This window comes from Pyxicephalus adspersus, chromosome Z, assembly GCF_032062135.1.
Source record: "Pyxicephalus adspersus chromosome Z, UCB_Pads_2.0, whole genome shotgun sequence".
NCBI lineage: Eukaryota > Metazoa > Chordata > Amphibia > Anura > Pyxicephalidae > Pyxicephalus > Pyxicephalus adspersus.
In genome coordinates, this window is record NC_092871.1 from 14136290 (window position 1) to 14154242 (window position 17953).

Here is a 17953-nt window from a genome sequence, read left to right on the forward strand (position 1 = left end):
GCAGTCTTACCCTAAAGGATTCAAGTTCTTCCCCAATTTAAACATTTGCCTCCATTTAACTGAAAAGTCCTCACATACAACGCAGTCTACATTTTGTTTACTTCATAATTATATTAAAGAGAAAAAAATTACAGTACAGAAAATATTCAGGAATATAAACCCAATTGTCAGAATATCTTGGCATGTTAAGTAAAGTAAGACAAACAAATACATGAAAAGCATGAAAAGGGAAGAAGAAAAGCAATACAGAAAGGTGGGTTTAAAAACTTACACCTAAAACAGGTTCAGGCCTCAGTGCAATATGATCAGTCCATGGGGACTAGATGGGAAGAAATATAAAAAGGTTTGCCCAATTCAATAATCATAATACCATTTATGCAGGTAATGTCTTAGAAACCGATGGCGACTTCCAGGAATGTGGGATAATCTGTAGCACCAAACATGGAATTGATGGTCTTTTTAATAAGGGCTCTGGGGGTTCCACAAAGATTTTTATCCATAGGTTTGCAATAGACAAGCTGCATTTATGGAGCTCTTTGTTGCATACAATTTTACATAAATGTTAAGCATGTACAATATTGCCACCATACCCTATGAAATACAAAGCTAGTGGATCAGAAGAATCATGAGGCACAGAATGAAGCCTACATGTAAATTAGAGGGTGTTGCCAAGATTTTTCCCCATGTGAAAGGAATTTACACATTTTACAAAAAAGTTAGTTTTTTTAATAGGTAGGCAAAACTCTACAGTGCTCTAGGGATGAAATGCATCTCATAGGCTTTGGAAGCATTGGCAAATCCTGTCATTCTGGGTTGGATTTCTTCATCTACAAATTTTGTCCAAGAAGTCAATTTGAAGTTCTGTAGGATGTTTGTTAAAAAAGGAAAGAGCTCTGTAGGGGCCAGATCTTCTCCAGGACAAACTCCCTTTCCTGGAAAATATATGTATATGTATTACATTTATTATACTTTTACTGACTGAACACTTCAAAAAATGTTTAGTATTGTTTACAATTTAAGTCAAAACAGGGGAAAAAAATATCACATGCAAAACAAGAATTTAGGTTGCACTTTATTCACTAAGCTAGGTGTAATAACCCCATTGATGTGACCTTGAATGTAAGGTCTGTCACTTTCATCAGCAGTTAAAATTGTAAAGTACCTGCAGAAAATGGCACAAAGGCTTTATTCTTCTTAAAGCAGCCATTTCTGTCCAGGAAATTATTTGGGTTGAATGTATTGAGAGTAGTAAACATCTTGGAGTCATGATGAACAGAACATAGTAATGGATAGACATCTTTACCCTAAGGACATACAAAAGACATACAAGTGACCTTGAAGATAGTTTAATGCATTCCCAAAAGTATACCAATATTTAAACTACTATTTGGCTTCTAAGCTAAATTAGGGGAAAGAAAAGACTGTCAAAAAATATAAGACCTTCCAAATAGTTTTCATGTTTATAACAAAATATTCCTTTCCCAGAAAAAGTTCTAGTGGTTGGATATGTGTTTGTTTATATGCAAAAATAACTAATTACAGTCAGATCAGTTTCACAAAATATATGCTGACAGTAAGAAGAGTTGCTTACTTTAGGAATGGTATATTCCTTGAAGTTGACATCCTTCATAACCATATGCACAACATTAAGAGGGAGGATATCACCAAATCCCTGGATTTCATGAATTACAGCAATTTTGCCCAATCACCTGATATTTTTCTTCAATTACTTTGTCTGAATAAAATAATAATATGGTCATAAATGACAAAACAGCTTTACCCATCCTTATAAGCAATTGCCAAGTTCTCTTAAATATTTACCTTGGATCTCTGGATAGCTCATTAGCAGGAAAAATCCATGGAGTGGTGCTAACCATTTCAGTTCCAGCAAAGAGCACACGAAGTACACTCCTTTTCATATTGCTTGAATCAAAGTTTGGATTGTCCTTTTCCTAAAAGAAGTATTTGGGTAATAAATTGGAGCAGAAAATGTGAAGAGGGTATATGTAAAATAGATCTAAAATACTGTTAAAAAATTCCAATAAAAGACTTCCGTGTGAAGAGAAAATAATTGGTCCTTAAACAGATGTAATTAGGAGGAATCGCTCAAGTCTCCTCAGAAACCAACATTCCTGAAAATGCCTTCTTCCACGCTTCCTCTCACCATTCCCTATACCACCAGTATAGTATATAGTTATAGTATATAGTTCTTGTGCAGCAGGAGACATGTAGATCAATTCTCCTGGAAATGTTAGTTTCCATTTTAAGTGGAACAGAGTTGCAGAGGCATTGACAGGCCGGAGTAGGGGCCCTAATGACCATTTTCTGGCCACTCACTGTTATGCAGAGCATGAGAGGAAACCTACCCATGGATTCCTCTTCATGGCTCCCTATTAGGAGATCTCATCGGAAAGAGCCGTAACAAACCAGTGTTGAAACTGGATCCTGCAGAGGTGATCATCCAAACACTGAGGTTACACTTTGCAGATAAGCTGCTGAGTCCACATTATTAAAGGCAAGATGTGAAGAAACAAACTAATGAAAATAGGGGGGTGGGGTGTTCTGATGTGAAAAAGAGGGACAATGATTTGAAAGCAGGGGTCCAGATCAGCCATCCCTGTTGGTAGTGGGAATATGATATGGTGGGGATTATGATATGGGGGTCCTCGAGGAAATTGGCCTGGTGTGTTAGTTTCAGTGTGGATGAGAGAGCCATCTATGGTATGGAGTTTCTGAATTATGTTGATAAAAGAACAAATGGAGTAGTTTTGGATTTACGGCCTGCGAGTACTGGTGTTATTGTTTCTGAGCTGGGTGGTTGCGGCTGGGAGCATATATAGCATCGGTGGTGCAGACCCACTTTAATGATGGGTTTAGGGGTGGGCCTTCGAGGACCAGTCACCAGAAGGGTTAAAAAGGTAGAAGGTTAAGAAAATATTGTTTATATGTTTGTTATGGTAACGCTAATTTAATGTTTTTCATTGTTATTTGATGTTAAGTTAAAGTTATTTAAACTTTAATAAAATTTTGTTGTGGCGTATTTATGTGAGGTGGGGGGGGGTTACTTAATGCGGTTCTCTGCTCTATCACAGTCATGCAAATTCAGAGGATCCTATGAAGCCAGAGGAGAAGGATCTCCCATGCCCCTGAAGACTGACATTTCTTGGAACATCAGCCTCTCAAAACTACTAGGACTTCTCTAGGGTTTGACAAACCTGTTCTCCCTGCTTATTCTGCTGCACTTACACTATACTGAATCACAGATCACTAGAAACTCAAAATTATCTCATACTGCACATCCAGCACCCAGGGTTGAAGTTTTCTCTTTGCTCCCACTAAATTCAGAAACCATGAAGGTCCTGTAATAATGCAAAAGACACATTTTTTATGCAGTGCTGACACAAGCTCTGAAAAGTGTAAGCAAGGTGAAATTGAATCCCTAATGACCCATTTATAAAAAAAAATGCATTGCATTTTGGAATAAAGCACTGCAAAAACACAAAGGACTATTAAGGAAATTTGGGATTTGCTTCAGGGGTTGTCCCCTCTACAAAACACTCTTGCAAAGAACTGTAAGACTGTAATCTAATACATGGAATGTAGAAGCAATACCCATGTACAAGCAGTCCATCTGCTTCATCATAACCCATCTCTTGCAGATCATGCTTCTGATGAAAATCATGGCAAGGAGAGCTCCAACTAGAGGTCAATCTCCACTTCATTTTTTTGCACATTATACATGCACTGAGGTTGGTAGAAAAGTTATCTATGACAAGTTCTGTGCAAAAATAAGCCTAGTGCATCTTAAAGGACAGCCTGAAGGAGCACTAAGAGTGCACAATTCTGGATGATCAGTGCTAATTAGAATTCAATTACTTTACAGTTAAAGGAGATACCCTACCATATACTCTTGGAATATGTGGGGAGTTTTAAAATTGACAGGTAGGGTTGAGCGAGCGAGATTGTAATTTTGATCTCGCATCGAATCGGGCCTTTCGTCCTTACTGAACATGTAGGTGAGAACGGCCCTGTGATTCGCCATGAGGTTGTGTTCTAGCCAAAATAAGGAGGGGAAAAGCAGGAGGTGGTAACTGACACTATTTCTGGTGGTAATTGCGGCTGGGAGCGAATCATTTGCTTCCAGGATGCACAGAAAGGCCCAGCAGCCAATCAGGAGAGATCTAAGGACAGGCATAAAAACAGGGAATGGGGAAAATTTCTTTCCTACTAAAAAAAAAAAAATACAGTTATTTCAGTCTTTGATACCTCTTGCTATTTAGCAAAGAAGCCCTTTGGTACAGAAAAATTTCTGTCCTACTAAAAAAAAAAAAAAACAGATATTTCAGTGTTTGATACCTGTTCCTATTTACCAAGGAAACTGGTACAGGTGCATTTTTGACCGAATAAAAGATGAGTGGTAGACGCAGGGGAAGGCATTGGGTGACCTGCAGCATCTGGCAGGGGGAGTCCGCCACTGTGGGACAGCAGCAAACTGTTGGGAGGCAGCAGCACAAGTTGCCAACCTCAGGCTCCACAGTATAATCTCCCAAATGTATCAAGGTAGTAAAAGCCTTCCACAAAGATAAATATGGAACTAGCATTGGAAATCCTACCCATGTAGCATAGTATTGGTTTGCTCTGGGATATCAAGCAAGATTTATTCACGTTCCAAGTGATAAGCCCTTTACCAAACATGGAGCCCTAGTAGTGGTGAACAATATTTCTGTTCCAAAAAAAAGTTTGTAGCTCCAGACATAGTCCAAAGGAAATTCCTACTTAGCCAGCTCACCTCAGAGACTGGGACACTCCACTACCTGGTGACTTTACCAGTGGTGATGTTAAGCTTACTAAAGGAGCTATAGCTAGAACCTTTCTCCATCAAACACTTAAGCCTAGAAATGATTCAGTTTTACAAGCATGACCTGTTCTGTTCATTCCATGGATTACAATGGAGTCAGCTGAAGTTTTACATATTGTGGCCTCATCCAAAGACATTTAGTCAATGAAACAGTTGATATGTTCTTTAAGAAAACCATCTGAGGCTTCTACAAGCAACCAAGTTCTCCCATTGTTGTTTTATTTGTTTTTCAGGTCCCAAAGAATACATTTGTCAAGTTCTGACTTATTGTTGGTTTAATGCGGTCTATGGCTTCTACTATTGGCTAAAAAAACATTAATGATTTTTCACCAACAATTACAGTAGGATTACACATAAACAGACTTTTTTGTAAGCAACAATGTGAAAAAATACTCACGTAACCAAGTTTAATCACCACAATTAGTTCCAAGTAGACAAAGGCAAATTTTTCCTACTGTGGTGTAGCCCCTTTTATCTCAACACAGGAGGTGAACAGAGCAGAAAAATGCACCCAAACTGGTTACAAAGGATAAGGAGATACTAGTTGCATCTGAAGTACAAGTTCACAAAGGAAGTTTGTATCACAAAGGAAGGGATTCTTCACAGTAAGGTCTGTGAAAATGTTGAATAGGTTCCTTCAGGGAGAAGTTTTAGCAAGTACTATAGATCGCTTTAGGAAAAAGCTGGATGTGTTTCTAGAAACAGAAAATAACTGGGAATTTTTTAAGACAGGAAAGACTGTTGATCCAGGGAACATACTAATGCCTTACGGGATCTTTTTTTCCCATTGGACCAAATTTAACCAGGCTTTATAAGGGTGTTTTGCATTCCTCTCCATCAGTTTTTATCTGGGATATGGATTCCCTAATGGTTGAACTTGATGGAATTAGGACCCAACTATATAACTATGTTGCAGTGGTTGAAATGTTTACTTTATTACATATCCCTAACTGCCCTGATTCCCCCACTCAATCCAACTGTTTTTCCATAGGTGTCCCCATTCCCTGTGGGAATGCAGCTGATGGTACGGAGCTAGCCCTAAAAAAAAAAAAAAAAATATGGCTCTGGGTGCTTTTCAACATAAGTGATTTTTTTTTAATGCTACTCTTTTGGATCACCACCTGCTTGCATGCAGAAATAATGTATTTATAGAAGATTTAAAAGTGAAGCACATCAAAAGTAGTAGTCAACCATGTCTAGCTTTTTCATATTGTAATTTGAGGAGTTGCCTGGAAAAAAAATAATTTTTATTTGAAAGAAATTACAGTACAGAAAATATTCATATTAAAAAAGCAATACACACCTCAGTAAAAAAAAGCAAATCAAGTCGCTTAGTAACTCCTAAGAATATTACGGTATAAAAAAAAAAGAAAAATTCCAAAGGAGACAAACAAATATATAGAAAGCAAGAAAAAAAGAAAAGAAAAAGCAGACAAATGCCAGGTAGGTTTAAAAATTTATACCGAAAACAGATTCAATTGAAGTCCATTTTTCATTGAATGGCTTGAAAAATGAAATAGTGACTTCCAAGAATGTGGGTTAACCTGTTTGGTAGCACTGAATATGAAATTGATAAGTTTATACACCAGAACACAGTGGATATTGGTGTGTTTAATAGGGCTTCCGGGGAAGTAAAAGCAGCATTTGTGAACAACTTTGTTGTAAAGCATTTTACAATAAACCTTAAGTTTCTACAATATTGTCACAATACCCTGTGAGATACAAAGCTAGTGGATATGAAAAATCATGAGGCAAGTGATGAAACCCATATCATGGTAATTTGAGGGTTTAAAGGAATGTTAGATTTGAGGTAGGTAAAAATCTACAGTGTTTGGGATGTTGAGGGATGAAAAACATCTCATAATCTTTGGGGACATTGGCGAACCCTGCCATTCTGAGTTGGAGGTCTTCATCTACAAATGTTGTCTTAGAAGTCAATTTGAAGTTCTGTAGGATAGTTGTTAGGAAGAGAAACAACTCCATGCGGGCCAGACCTTCTCCAACACAAACCCTTTTCCCTGGAGAAAAAAAATATATATATATATGTATCACACTTTATTAAAATACACATTTACTGTGACCAAATTCAAAACTTTCAGGATTGTTTTTAGAATTCTGTTTGTCATAAAAAAAGTACCTATTTGTTATACATAATGAAAACTCAAAATAATCACATGAAAGAGAAGCTTCTAAAAACATGAATTTAGGTTGCACCTTATACAAAAGGCTAAAAGAAAGAACCTCATTGTTGGGAACTTAAAGAATGTTATATCTGCCACTTTTAGCAGCACCTATTAAAATGTACCTGCAGAGAATGGCATAAAGGCTTCATTCTTCTTAAAGCGGCCATTGCTGTCCAGGAAGTGATTGGGATTGAATGTATTGGGAGTAATAAACATCTTGGAGTCATGATGAACAGAACATAGTAATGGATAGACATCTGTACCCTAAGGACATACAAGAGACATACAAGTGACCTTGAAGATGGTTTAATGAATTCTAAAATGTAATCCAATATTTAAACAACCTTCCTAATGGCTTTCATGTTAAAAAAAAAAAAAAACACACACACACAAATTAAAAAAAAATTTATATATCTATATATATATATATATACATACATACATACACACACATATACATATACATACATACACACACAAATATACACACACATACATATATACACACACAAATACCTCTATAATATATATCATATACACACACAGCGCGACATTGAGCAAAAGTTGCCTACCTTAGGAATGGTATATCCCTTGAAATGGACATCCTTTATAACCTTGCGTGGAACATTAAGTGGGAGGATATCACCAAATCTCTGGATCTCATGGATTAAAGCATCTGTATATGGCATTTTGCCCCTGTCTTCAATGTTTGGAATGCGATTTTGTCCAATCACCTGATCTATTTCTTCAATTACCTTGTCTGAATAGTATAATGATATGGGTATGAATGATAAAACTTTAACACACTCCGTCTACTCATATTTGCAGTGATACAGAGCAGCCAATTAGGAGTTCTTTCTTCTCCACCTACTCTTCACTCTTGAAAACTGAAATTTAATCGACTGTAAAGTAAATGCAGCTCCATGTTGTGTTTAAAAATCTCACTACCAAGTTCTCTTCAATATTCACCTTGTATTTCAGGATATTTCATTAGCAGGAAAAATCCATATCGTAGGGTAGTGCTGATTGTCTCAGTTCCAGCAAAGAACACGTTAAGTACACTCCTTATCATACTGCATGAATCAAAGTGTGGATTGTCCTTTTCCTAAAGAAAAATATATTGTTAGTTGGTGCAGAAAAGGGAAAGGGTATATAAGTAAGAATATAGATCTGAAAAATTCTAATAAACAATTTTCCTGTGAAGGGAAAATATTACAACTTCTATCCTGATAAAGATGTAATTAAGAGGAATCACTAACTGAAGTCTGAAGAGAACCAGCATATCTGAAAATTCCAATATTCATCATTTTCTCACATCATTCCATATACCACCATGTTCTCCAGTGATTTAGGAATGTCTGGCTCAAGTTCAGCCGGAGACATGTAGATCAACTCTTTGAAGTGTTTGCTATTAAATAGACTTGTTTTATTTTAGTGGCATAGGAACAGGGTTGCAGATGTTTTTATTGGGACCAGGCCCCTACAGTATGGTGTAGGTAACCCCTGGCTTCCTCTTCCAGCCTTGATATTTGAAGGGGTCATCTTTCGGAGACAGGAAAGTAAACTGGTATTGGATGATTTTAAAAGTGGTAAAAGTGGGGTTACAGACAAGCTGAAGCTCCACAAAGGTTGGGTGGGGGGGGGGGGAGGAATTTTATCCAAAGAGGTATTCCATGTTAAGTACGTTGTCCTACATGATAGGGGCTTTGTCAAAAATTTACACTGGGTGTGGGGAAAAAAAAAAAAAAAAAAAGGTACTCCGAGCCAAAATTCAATATATGGACCCATGGATCTGATCATGTTACTGAGAATTATAGGTTTTTAATGCAGGTTCCTACAGTTTTTGTTTGTATTTTAGATAAACCTGAACTCTGTTTTAAAGTATAAAGGTAAATTACATACTTGCAGTTGCTTTAGAAGAAAACAGTCAATGTAATCCCTGGGACAGTTGGGATCAAATGTCTCTTGGTTTATCCTCACTCTCTTCAAAATGAAATTTTCCAGTTTATTGAGATGCTTTAATATTCTATGGTGAGGTCCAGGAATGTAGTGCATGAATTCTGGAAGCATGTCCTGCAACTGGATAATAACAAAGTAACAGTATTTTTAGAATTGACCAGTTTAAGGTATTATTTAGGAACTTTGGCTAGCTTGAACAATAAACACTGGCAACTAGGGATGAGCAAGCGAGAATATTAGGTTCAATCTCATGGTGAAACAGGCCTTTCACGCTTACCGAAAATGTAAGCAAAAACTGCCTTCTGATTCACCGAAAGATCAAGCTCTCGCCGAACAGAAGGATTTCCAGGGCTGCATCATGCAGGTTAATTAACCTCTAGTGCCCGGGGATCGCACACTCTTCTTAATGAATGCAGCCACAGCTGTAATCATTGAGAAGATGCCCAGCACAGGGTAACCTCTTGACATTGTAATAAGTATCTCTTACAAATGATACATTTGTATTTGTAACAAATGTTATCATTTGTAAGAGATTGTATACAATGTCAGGAGGTTCCCCTTTGCTGGGCATCTTCTCAATGATTGCAGCTTTTGCTGCATTCATTGAGAAGAGTGTGTGATCCCCAGGGCACTAGAGGTTAATTAACCTCTAGTTCCCTGGGGATTGCACACTATGGTCATCAATGATTGCAGCCATGCATGCAATCATTGAGGAGAGTGCGATCCCCGGGGAACTAGAGGTTAATTAACCTCTGGTGCCCCGGAGATCGTAATGGAACTGCAGATTTCACTGTGACCATGGGAACCATTCCCAATTTCCACCAATCCTAAGTCTGTAATTAAAGCCCAACTAAACCCAAAATGCAACAAGGCAAATTCAAACATTTAGGTTTACACAATATCAGTTTTCTGGACCAAAATGTGCTTGTGCAAAGAATTCTCTCTCATTTTTAGTGTGAACTGTCAATCACTTGTGACCATATGACACTCAAGGTTGAACAACAAATGAAAAACTCCAGTTTACAGCATTAAAGTGAAAACAATGTTTCTGCATACATTGTTAGACATTTAAAGCCTAGAATTGGATGCCATTGTAGTTCCGGCAGCTGCTGTATGAACAAGAAGTGGAGAAATGTCATTCTTGAAGCTATTCTTGGACACTGTACCAGAGGTCTAGCACTTATTGTAATTTTGAAGTATAGTTTCTAAAGTTTACTCATGTTTCCTGATATTGTCTTTCTCAAAGAAGGATTTCATTGTGTGGCATATCTGGGAATGGGGGAAATTTTCCTTCCCCTCTGTAGAAAAATGCATGGAAAGGAAGAGCTAAATAAAAGGGTTGACAACTTTGCAAAGGCATGTACAATTGCTTTTTCACATTCAATTAATTATGGAATAATAAAGCTCTTTGGAAATTTTGACTTTCCCATACAGTAAAAACTGCAAATACTGTTAATGTCAGGGCTTACAGAATATTAATCCAAATGTAAAGGTAAAAAAACTGACATCTCAAGCTGTGCAGGGTCATTCTTTGGCCTCATGTTTTGTCTTTATAGAGTCACTTAATAAGTTTCTTACAAAGAATGTAGCAGTTGCAATATGCATCTATCAACATAATGTTATCATGAAATATTACGGCCTTCTTAAACCTTTATACTGCTTAGTATCTAACATGAATGTCTGTTCTCCAAGTATGCATGTTACCACATTATATGCATTTGAAAAAGTTGAATTTTTTACAAGTAAAGTAATACCTGGAGCTATGCAGGAGGGGGGCATCACAGTGCAAGGTGCAGCATGGGAAAGAAGGGTTAAAGCTTGGGCAAGGTAGAGTTAAGGAGAAGTCTAAGGTGATTGGGGAAATTTTATTAAATTGTGGGAAGGAGAGGGTTTACATAAACAGGCAGGCATGGGTAGAGGTCATTCCGTTAGTTCAGGGGAAAGCGACAGACTGGAGATCCAGTGCAATTGCCGGATGAGTGAGGTGGAGGAGCTTCTGTTGCAGGCACAGTTGAAGGGAGTTGGGATGGCTGCAGGTGCAAGTGGCTTCCATGCTGCCAGAGGTGGTGACAGATTCCCAGGATGAGAGTCCAGGGTTACTGCATCAGTGGGTTCACCACAGACACCTCCCCCAGATTGCAACGTAGGTTAGGGAGCCTCTCAAGAGATCCTTTGGCTTCCTCTGCCCAGGAGGAAGCCTGGGAGAACTGTCTGAACAGTAGCCCCCACCACCTGTTATCCTCCATGGCTGTGAGGTGACTCCCAGGGTGGTGAGCAGGCAAGCACTGGCAGCTCAGGATAGAGGTTCACTAGTGTTGCACTATGGAGGAAGAGTGGCTCTGCAGGTACGAGCCTGTCCCATTGTTTGGCTGTCAGTCCTAGTTGGAGGGAGCACATGGCAGTGAAGCGTAGCATGGTGGAAGAATTGCCCTAAGCAAGATTGCTTCCAGGACACCCATAGGCCAGGACTAAAAGCTTGTAAGAAGCAGATGACATCACTAGTCTGGCAACATCTGCAGCTATAGAGGCTTGTTCCACCTTTGAGAACACCCAGGATGGCTGGAGATTTGTTTGTGGGGCTTTGTGGTCCCCTTGGCAGCAGTGAATGCTCGCAGGGAGTCCTGGCAAAGGTTTGGGGTGTAAAAGATGCCTATAGGGGTCAGCTGTGTGTGGGCATTTATGAGGGGGGATTACATTCTGGAAGGTAGTGACTTCCTCATTGGTCCACCTAGGCTTTGAGTGGCGTATGAACAGCGTGCATGTGGATCCCCGCCAGGTTGATAGAATGTGGGACTAGTGTTTGGCTGGGAAGTGAAATCATGCTGATGGGGGTGGGGGAATCAGATGGGATTTTGGGGGATACAGGTTTTAGTTTGTTGTTAGGAGGCAAAGGAGCAATTTTGGCAGGTGGGAATATTTGTGAATTACACGTTCTAAGATGGATCAGGTAGCTAAGGGGTTTGGTTTCAGAGCTTAGGGAATTGCGAGAGTCCATTGCTCGCCCAGTAGCCCCTCTACAGGCATATTTGGATGTGTGTCCAGATGTACTATGCTCCTTTTTGTTGCATGAAAGGGATGTTCCATCATTATTATAGGTTGGATAGACACTTGATAGGGTTATATTTAAGTATCAGACCCCCAGCTAAAATGGCAGTGGTGAAGACCTCAAGGACCTGCAACCAAGGATTTGTTTAATGCACAAGAGGGAGGGTGGTAATTGGGTTTTCAAGTTATTTGTTTTGCATTGAGCCAGTTATGTTGAGCAAAATATGATAGTTTAAGGTAAAATATCTGCTAGGATAAAAATTTTAATAAAGCAGCTGTTAAGGCCATTTAATCCATACTATGTTGAGTGTTCTTTGGCATTCTAAAAAGGATGGGTTTTAGTATATGATTTTGGGTGATTTGATGCGTACAACCAAGCTACCTGGGTCGGGTGTTGGATAAATCCAAATAAACCTCTGGCTTTACACATAATACATAAATCAAGAAAAAGTATTGAAGGCCTTTCTAATACTTGTGTTAACATTTTTTTAAACAGGATTTATTGCCAACATATTACGCAGCGCTGTACATTAAGCATCACACCTAATATAAAAAATAGAATTAAAATTGATGTATATGGGTACAAAGCAGGGATTATTGTGTAAAACTTTTAAACCTCCAATTCCTCTCTCTCAATTGCTGTTGTATGGCTGTTTTTATCATTACTAAAAATTATTATTTTAGCCATTATTTATTTTAAGTCAATAAAATCAGTGCCACCTACCTGTCCCCAAGGAGAGCTGATTTCTTTGAAAGTTTCCCCAAACAATCTCAAAAGTTGCTGAAAACTGATTATCATATTCAAAACGATGCCCAAATACTAGAGAACAGATGACATTAGAAACAGCCTGCAGTAGAAGGTTTGTTGGGTCCACCAAATTTTCTGTTGGCAAGTGTAAAAATCTAGTTATTGGTTATACAACACTCAACTTTACTATGTGCATGCCTCAATTGCAGCATATGTGTTTTACTTGGGTTTAATACTTGAATACTCAGCTGGGGCTCATCCAGATTTGTGGCTTTCCTGTCCTGCCTTTGCAGCCCACATCTATTGACTTCCACCCAGGTGAAGGAGAAATCTCGAACAAAATCCCAGGCAAAGTAGGCATGTCCCAAACGTTATTACAGCTTTCTTGCTGCATTATCTACTCATGTCTTTCATGTGCTCATCCTTCCACTGGCTCCCATTGCCAATGTAAATCCAAACACTATGAAATCTGGAGTTAATAGAACATCAAAATTATATTGCACTTAGTGTTTTGACAAATGGAAGGGTTACAGGCTTAAAAGTGAACATCCTATTGAGTGCAGTGCCATCACTAAATCACAATATGCAACCTGTAATCCCATCACTGACATTTTACAAGAAGGTCTTTTTGGCATACCACCTCCATACATTCAAGTAGTAACAAACTATGAAAAAGTTATGTTTCTAAAATGTTTATGACCTTTGTAGGTGCATCGTAGGTAGATATCGTAGGGCATCCTAATCTAGGTCTACTACTGGTGTAGTAGGTGTTATCAGTAGGGAGCAGATGTTTCTTGTTTACATTAGACAGCATGAAGCAGGCTCATTTAATGTAAATGTTTAGTTCTTAAGGTGCGTACACACTTCCAATTTTTATCGTTCAAAACGAACGACGAACGATCGATTGGGCAAAAAATCGTTCGTAAAAAAGTAACCAACGACGCCGACGAACGAGGAAAGTCGTTGGAAACGAACGACCGGACCGGCAGATCGGATTGGATGACGATCGTTGAACATCGTTCGTGTGTACGGTCGTTCGTTGATCGTCCAGGGCCTGAGCATGCGTAATGAACGAACGTTCGTTCACTTTCCTGTCGTGCACATAGTTCCTCTATCGCTCAAACTATCGTATCTATTGTGTGTACAATATCTACGAACGATCGTGTCGTTATCTCTATGTGCAGGATCGGTGCTATACGATCGTTCGTAGGTATCGTGCAGGATCGTTCGTCGTTCGTTTTCCAATGATAATAATTGGAAGTGTGTACGTAGCTTTAGCATCCCCACAGAGCTAGCTGTATGTTCATAACTGTTGAATTCTTTTTTTTAAATAGACAAGATAAAGCTCTCCTAGGCTTCTGTCTTCTGATTTGGCTGACCAAATTTATGGTGAAGCTGGTAACACCAGCTTTTGGAGGCAGAAAGGGGACACTTTGTGTAATTTGCCCTAATGTGTCAACCTACAATCATGCCAAGACCATAGAAAATACATTCTTAAAAACTGATGTAACAGTCAAGAGCATTTTTTGACAATTACATTTACTACTTAAAAAAGGTCTCATTCGAAATACTGTATAATTGTTAGATTATTTATTTTTCTTGATTATAATGTTAAATATAACAATTTTATTTACAACCAAAAGAAGGACAGCTAAGGAGGAAAGAAGAACAGTGATCTGCTTGAGGGACTGTTGGAAGTATGAATTTACGTCCAAGAGTTTGGTGGTTCCCTTTGGATCAGAGTCTTTTTCAGGCAGAAGCAGATCACTGATGGTTCCTGGAAGTGAGCCCGTGCTAGAGAAGAAATTAGTGAGCTGTGCATAGTTAGAACCTGTAATCTCACTGTAACTAACCACACACAGCTTTCACACTTGACGCCTGCTACATTTCTTAATCTTGTTTGGTCAATTTGGTAGTTTTTTACATATATAGGGCGGGGAAAAAAAAAACAGCTAAAATAGCCAGATGTTTCCTTGCTTGGTATGCCTATCGTCTGGATATTGGTTTGCAGGTTTTCCTTAACACAGGAGTGTAAAAACTCCAATGAAAAATGCCAAGTGTGCCATTTTTATTTTCAGGAGTAGTAAACAGCAGGTCCAGTGTATAACTCATTTGTACAGGAGTCACTGTCAAAGCTCCTGCAACACAACCTAGTACATGGCTGTAGAAATGACAGCCTAGTCCTATAGGAGGCCTTGTGCACCTCTTACATAGCCCAACTGAAGTCACCTGTGAGATGATGGAACCAATAACACTAATGTAAGTCCTTGTGCTCTGGTCTTCATGTTAATGCATGGTGCAATAAAGGTAGATTGTGACATGCATCCAAAAAAAAAAAAAAAATCAAGCCTTCAAGTATAATTCTTTAGAATGTATGTGTTGCCTATATGCTTGTGTTGCCTAGGTAGGGTTTCTACAGCACATGGCCCACATCTAATTTACTAGGAAAAACTACAAATTTGTTTATTGTAAGGCCTGTACATAATTTTCATATTGCACCCAAGACACAAAAGCAGACAATATACCTTGTAAGGATGTGAGCTCCACCATCAGAAACCCAACCTCTTCCTGAATCGTTTGCTCAATAGACTTCTTTCCCATTCCAAAGTTTCTAAGCCTGGTGATTGAAAACCTGCGCAAATCCTTCCATCCTTCTCCATTGCTAAAACCAACTCCTGCAAAACAGCAATCAACCAATAAGTAAAAGGTGCCTTATTTGCAAAATGCAGTGACCTTTAGCATCTGAAAAGGCTTTTTATTAACGTCACATTGAGATTTGCTGTAGCCCATAATGCTTGGTATTTTTCTTACCTTGTGAGGGATATTCTCACCTTAATCTGTTTTTCCACTTTCCTTGACAACATGTATTGTTGATCCAGATCTGTAAATACTAACCTCCCCTTCATTAACTCCAATCTATTTCTCCTAAAGGAGACATTCCTCCAAAAATGGACCAGTATTGGTCAAAATGTAATAGGAATTTATTTATGGTTTAATTATAGACTAAGCTGTATTTACATACTTAGGGTAAATTAACCTTACGAAACTCTTTGAAATAATTGTCAAAAGTAGGAAATCTTCCACGTCCACTAAACTCCTCCGGTAGGTCTAACAATGCGTCTTTAACTGCTTCATAACCGCTTAGGACAACAATAGGATGATGGCCAAAATAGAGGGTATATACTGGTCCATATTTCTCTGCAAACTTAACAGAATATAAAGGCCTTATATTACATACCAGAAAATAGGTTCTCAATAAAACAGAGCTTCTACTTTTAATCTTACAAAGACACAAATTTTTTTTTTGCTTTGTTTGTGATTAACTTGTAGTGAAGAGTCTATACAGTACCTGAAACCACACTGCCTAATAATGTGTTGAGACAAACATCTGTCCTAAAAACATTAAAATAATGTACCTGTTCCGACTTACATACAAATTCAATTTAGGAACAAACCTACAGCCCCTAATCTTGTATGTAACCCAGGTACTACCTGTAGGGGATTAGGCTCTTCCAGCTTGCAGAAATTGCCTTAATGTGTTGGGCTACTGATGCAAGCCCTTACATCTGGTCTGACCAAAAAAAAATACATTACTCCTTTTTTACTCAAACCCTGGATCCTGATGTTGGAATCTTACAAATGAACCCCATAATTCTTCTCATCCAGAGACACGATGATATAAACAAAAGATCAAGAGCTCTATATATTTTCCCCTTTAACATTAGCCTTTACAACTTACTTCTGTTAAAGATTTGACAAGTTTTCCTCTTCTTATCTGTAGGACATTGCCAACAATAGGTAGTGGTGTTGGTCCTTGGATGACACAGGAGAGGATAAGGGCCAAGAGCACAATGCTTATCCATGAGATGTACATAGCTTATGAGATACTTCCAAATCCTCTAAAAGGAACAATTTATATAGTTAGTAGATAACTGATTTAAACATTTTTTTCCTGGCACATTACCCCTATTGTGTATGAAAATGTTTACAGTTAAACACTTAAGACATCAGTTAGCATTATTCTTACTTTTAGCTATAATTTCAACATTGATCAGTAATTCCTGTTTTTGGAAGTACTGCTCCCCCCCCCAGCTCTGACCACCAATAATTTAACCAAGAAAGGATCTCTCCCAGAGTGGCATTGAAAAAATAATGGTTGATAAGTGCATTGTGGTAACAGTTAGGTGAAGAATATCTGGAAGATATTGCTCATTTAGCTGCTATCAACTTATTAGCTAATGTAAGGTCAGCATAAGATATGTCTCCTTTAAATCGGAACTAAACCGAAAACAAAAAAATGAGACATCTTTAATCCTGCAGGTCCCACTGATCCTTCCTGTGATCCCGTCCCATGTCATCATGGAATTCCTCTCGGTCCTGGTGCCGCCATCTTCATTCTTTCTGTCTTCTTGCCATGTCACATGATCTCGTACTGCACAGGTACGAAATCAGGTGACGTAGCCCACTGTAAAGGAAAACAATTTTAAAAAAGCCTATTTCACTGTGCTTGCATGATATTGTCATCCCTTAATAGAAAAAGGCAACAGCCCAGAGAGCTTTAAGTCTTGGTGCCTTAGGTCAGCAAGTGTTCCCTATATAGGCATTTTTTGCCAATGAATCATCTTTTTTTGAAAACACATTTTTCAATATCACTACTTATCAAGCAAATGAAGAAGCATAATTATGTGATCTAGGAGAAACACCGTGCCCACATTCTACCACATTATTGTCATCCTTATTTCATATCTCAAAATGTAAAACTTTAAATGTTGGTGCTGCTCCCCCTGTTACTGCTGATGTTGTTGTCTGATGGATACAGCCATCAGCAGGACAAGAATTTTGTGCTACAGATATACAGAGATGTACACCTTTGCGTCCCCCACAGAAACTTCTTTCCCCTTCCCCTCATATATTTTCTTTTGCATATTGTCAGCAATAAGCAGCTGCTGTCAGTCCTTAACTGGAAAATATTTGGTCATGGAACAGAAGTGCACTCCCATCTATCCTTTGGTATGCAAAATAACAATCTCCTGACCAAAATCCCAGTGGTACAGTTACTTCTGTAGAAGCTAGTGGAAGCCGGGTCCTTTTGAAGAACCTATTGAGTGTGTTTAGCCACATTAAAAGATACCAAACCACCACCAGGTCTATGCAATGGCA

At 38.5% G+C, this 17953-nt stretch overlaps 1 protein-coding gene across 1 annotated transcript; it reads right to left on the minus strand.

The window, feature by feature from the left end:
* Positions 1–6142: 6142 nt before the first annotated feature.
* LOC140343891 (cytochrome P450 2B4-like) lies at positions 6143–8424 on the minus strand. The gene is made up of 4 exons (XM_072430792.1): positions 8371–8424; positions 7614–7853; positions 7164–7305; positions 6143–6876 (listed from the first exon to the last, which is right to left on the minus strand). The coding sequence occupies exons 1-4, from the start codon at positions 8422–8424 to the stop codon at positions 6647–6649; spliced, it is 666 nt and encodes a 221-aa protein (XP_072286893.1). The 3' UTR covers positions 6143–6646.
* Positions 8425–17953: the final 9529 nt, after the last annotated feature.